The sequence below is a fragment of the Vollenhovia emeryi genome, unplaced genomic scaffold (genome assembly GCF_000949405.1).
Source record: "Vollenhovia emeryi isolate VEMERY1.0 unplaced genomic scaffold, V.emery_V1.0 DF939125.1, whole genome shotgun sequence".
NCBI classification, from domain to species: domain Eukaryota; kingdom Metazoa; phylum Arthropoda; class Insecta; order Hymenoptera; family Formicidae; genus Vollenhovia; species Vollenhovia emeryi.
In genome coordinates this window covers 2,731,164-2,735,434 of record NW_011967241.1, presented here as the reverse complement: position 1 = coordinate 2,735,434, position 4,271 = coordinate 2,731,164, and the positions used below count along the sequence as shown (strand labels likewise).

Sequence of the window (4,271 nt, the reverse complement as noted above, 5' to 3'; positions counted from 1 at the left end):
CAGATGTGCGTGGCGCAGTATTAGATTTCTATAGCATTGAATATATTATCGTAGCGCATTGAAATGTTAACTAGCATTGCCGTTACATTAGCCCGCGTAACGGCAATATTGGAATTTCTTTATAGCATTGACGTATCGCAAACAAACTTCGTATCGAACACCACCGCCGTCATAACATCGCTAATAAATCAGGAATAATACAGCCGGTGAAACAAGTCCAATCTCTCAAAACTACTTTCACTTCATTGTATTTCCCGTGCAAGCTGTGTTAATGTTTGTGTCTCTGGTTGAGTAATTGTTTCAAGTGGTCGTTTTGCATCTCGTTTAGAATTTTGGATCTAACGTCTCTATTCCAAATTGTCTCTTTGCTAGCACAGAGATCTCCTGTTATGATATTCGCAAGATTAACTGATTACGTACTCGTTCGCTTCGTCCACATATCTGACAATTAGAAATTTTTATTTTTATTTTTATTCTTCCTTGTATATCGTGTTTGATAGTGATTGCAGATTATGTAGAATTTTGATAACGTCATAATCAAAGATATTGATCGAGATATGACATAAAATTTCAAGATTGTGATAACAGAATATTATATTTAATTCAACGATTTATGTATAACAATGGAATAACTGGAAAATGTAACGTTAGGAACTTATGAAATAGTAAAAGATTTGTTGAGAGAGAGAGTTTCGATAACATCTAAAAATCATAAAAGTTATCTGTGCCTTTTTCAATTTTTCTTATTGCTCAAATCAAACTTTATGATAAAAATTGATATAGAATTTAATTAGTCAAACTTACATGTCATGAAGTAATAATTCGAATGCAGAAGCTGCTTATTGTTCACGTTTAACATTTGGTGTTACAATATAAAGATGTTTGTTAAGGAAACAATTGTCAATACTTTCCTGCAAAAACAGGAAATATAAGCTTAATACATTTCGCTGAATTATATAATCCGTACGACACAAAAGCAGGAAAATGATAAATATGATAATCCTTTTGGTTCGATAACGCGTATAAAAGCGGATTGGAGTTTGATTGAAACATCATTTAGACGGGCGAGAAAGGTGTTAATATAACGATACATCTTTTCTTTTTCAACATCTCGAGCTGACTTGACAATAGACGATGAGGGGTAAGCGCTTTACGTATCTCTGTAATAAAATTAAAACGATATAATACATGACGAGAGCTTTCCATCGATTTGAATAAAAATAAGTGATATTTTTCTGATTGTAATAAAAGTCATTGCAATCTGTTTGTGCTACGATTGACACCCTAGCACTAATTTTATTGGATACAGGAATATACGTAATTGCCATCGCTATCCTGGCATGTTGGACTGAAGTTACTGCGAAGGAATATCAACCTGAACAGTCAATTCCGAAGGAACCTGAACAGTCAATTCCGAAGGAACAAGATTACATTCCGATAAAATGCCCATTCCCAGAGGACGACAAGACCACCAATATCGCACATGAATCCGATTGCACCAAGTTCTACAAATGCAATTTCGGTAAAGGAGTCTTACAATATTGCCCTCTAATGAACGTCGGAGACCCGCATACGAGATTGCACTTCAATAGACGCGAACAGGTCTGCGATTGGCCGTCGAGAGCCGGTTGCGAACATTGTCCCTTAAAGGAAAAGGGCTATTGGCCGCGGTCCAAAATATCTCACGAAACAAATTGTCGCATGTATTACTTATGCATAAACGGCAAAAAATATTTGCAACATTGTCCTCCTGGCACGTGCTTCAGTCGCACATGCCAGGGTTGTGTTAGAAATTGGGCGGGTGGAAATTGTAATTATTGATAGATACGCAGGATGGTGATAAAACCTCTCACGAATGTAACTGCGATATGTGTTATGATGATTATGGCTATTATTTACTGTCTTGTGATCTTCACTTTGATCGTACCAGTAAGAGATGCACTAATTCCTGACGTGGCTAAGCGATTCGATATGCTTTTCCGCACTGCAAAATTAGGAAGACTAACATATTCGTTCGAAAAATACCCAAAAATAATAAATACAACCAAAAATAATCTTGGCTGAGTGAGGCTTTACTTCGTAAAACTATGTGAAAGAGCCATGTTCGTGTCAGACTACCGAATACTAATTATCTAAATAAACTCAGTAGATAAAAGATTCCTTGGAATGATTTTATCCCTCTACAGAAGGATTGAAAGGGGGCTCATAATGAGCTGAAGAAAAATGAAGCGTACGCCACGAGTACACCGAGACAAATTTTCATCGGATATAAATATAATATTTCCGATGGTCAATTTTTCCGATTGAATTTTCCGGTTAAATTATTTCTTTGCGTTGGATATGTCCGAATGAAATTTGATGAAAAGACTGATCATGTTCTTCGTCGGATAATTACAATATTACAATTTAATCGGACGCCTTTCTCAGTATAATAGAAATATAAGCAAGCTTGTTTCCATCAACTCCATTTGTATTAAGGTAATATGAAGATATAGACATCTGAAGTAGGTAGATATTATACCCGAGGTTAAAAGGTGATTTTCGCGCGCTGCAGAGCAAAGGAGCGGTCTATTTTGCTGGAGCTGTTTTGTACTGACGTATTCTTACGAGCTGCCCGCCTGGCCCGTATCTCAGATGCAATCAGTTCCAACCGCGAAAGAATGAGTGGATTGCATGTCGGCTACCCGCGTTACCGCTTGTAACATGCGCGAATTATGTAAGTACCGAATCGCGCGCGTGTGCCAACGCGAGCGTGTACGCACTATTATTATTGTGCGATAGTGTATCTACATTAGACGATACATACCTATAGTGTCTATCTCACCTCTCACTTCTTTTCCTTTTCTCCGCATACTCATGCTTGATTTATGTGATACCCCGCGTGTTTGCCATAACTTAGGACGGAAAGCCTTAGAGCAGAATATCGAGAGACTTTTCGTGGATGTTTGTAATATCCACATTAATTAGGAGCCTGTGAGAAAGTGACAATACGGATTGGTAAAAGCCACAACCTTCTTGCCTCAATTTTAAGTTGTACTCTGATATAATCCAATATGGCGCAATTATTTCCTTAATTAAAATATGTAGTATGTGTGCATGTACGTATATCGGATAATATTTTTATCTGGAGCCGAATGCTCCAAAGATAGGCGCCGTTTATACGCGGTAAATGCGCGCGTCTTGCTTTTCGAGAGAACCGGCGTTTTACACCGCTACGGGATATTGGGTAGAAAAAGCGCTGGCAGTATAGCGAGTTTTACGACGAAACGCGTAACGGCAGTACATTTAAAAATAATTGCCGCCTCGATGGCAACGATTAATGCTATTGCCAGAATTAATTATTGTGGCGGTAGCTTATTAGATATTTTTATTACCGCTCGTTAAACGCGCGCACGCGAACGTGTACGAGAGACTTGCTCTCGGTACACATTCTCTGCAAATGATATCATTCGAAAGTTTATTTTTACCAAACGCACGTTTTGTTCAAGGGGCTAACACACAGCAAGCTAACGCTCGCTTATCGTTCCCGCTGACAGCTTTACAGTTTCGAGCCCCGTTGTTCCTAAGCCGGGGACGCTTGTATACACAAAAGGGACAAAAGAGGAAACAATTTAATTGTCAACGGAAAAAATGTTACTATTTCGTAGCGATAGATATAAACAGACACTACACCGGCGATCTCCGATAAGGCAAACGGCCATTTCTTTTTAATGACATTCGTTGCACCGTACGTCACCCCCTCTGTCTCGAGGCAATTAGTAGACGAACTTTTGTGATATCTCCCGCCGATAATCTCCGGCAACATGAGTAACGTTTAAGCGTTTCATAATGTTAAGAGGAACTTCTTTTTCTTCGCTATTGATACACTATGAAATTTGGACAAGTACCTTAGATTTGATAATTAGTTGATAGGAGAAAGAATTTGCGACAATGGAATAATCTCGCGCAACAAATGTGCCAATAATATTCATTTGTTTTGCAAGTAATATAACCTTAGTGGAATATAAACACGTTAGACAGTTATAAATAGGATACTCATAACTGCGGGCGTCGGGTTCGTTAAATGAATCAGCGCCACACTTCTCACGCATTAATTTAGTATTGTGTTTCTTCTGATAAATATCAGATGCGCACCTTTGTTTAATAAAGCGCGTTCAATCGCGTTTAATAAAGTTCACCTTTTTAAAATATATAAGAGAAAAGTTTAACTTTAGAATATATAAAAAAGGTCGAATAGATTTCTAATGATTCGTTAATTCTCCCGTGGTCGT

General features: G+C 37.9%; 1 protein-coding gene across 1 annotated transcript; it reads left to right on the top strand.

Moving 5' to 3' along the window:
- The first annotated feature begins 414 nt into the window (after nt 1–414).
- LOC105569260 (peritrophin-1-like) lies at nt 415–4,271 on the top strand. The gene is made up of 2 exons (XM_012025584.1): nt 415–1,141; nt 1,310–4,271. The coding sequence occupies exons 1-2, from the start codon at nt 1,135–1,137 to the stop codon at nt 1,819–1,821; spliced, it is 519 nt and encodes a 172-aa protein (XP_011880974.1). The 5' UTR covers nt 415–1,134; the 3' UTR covers nt 1,822–4,271.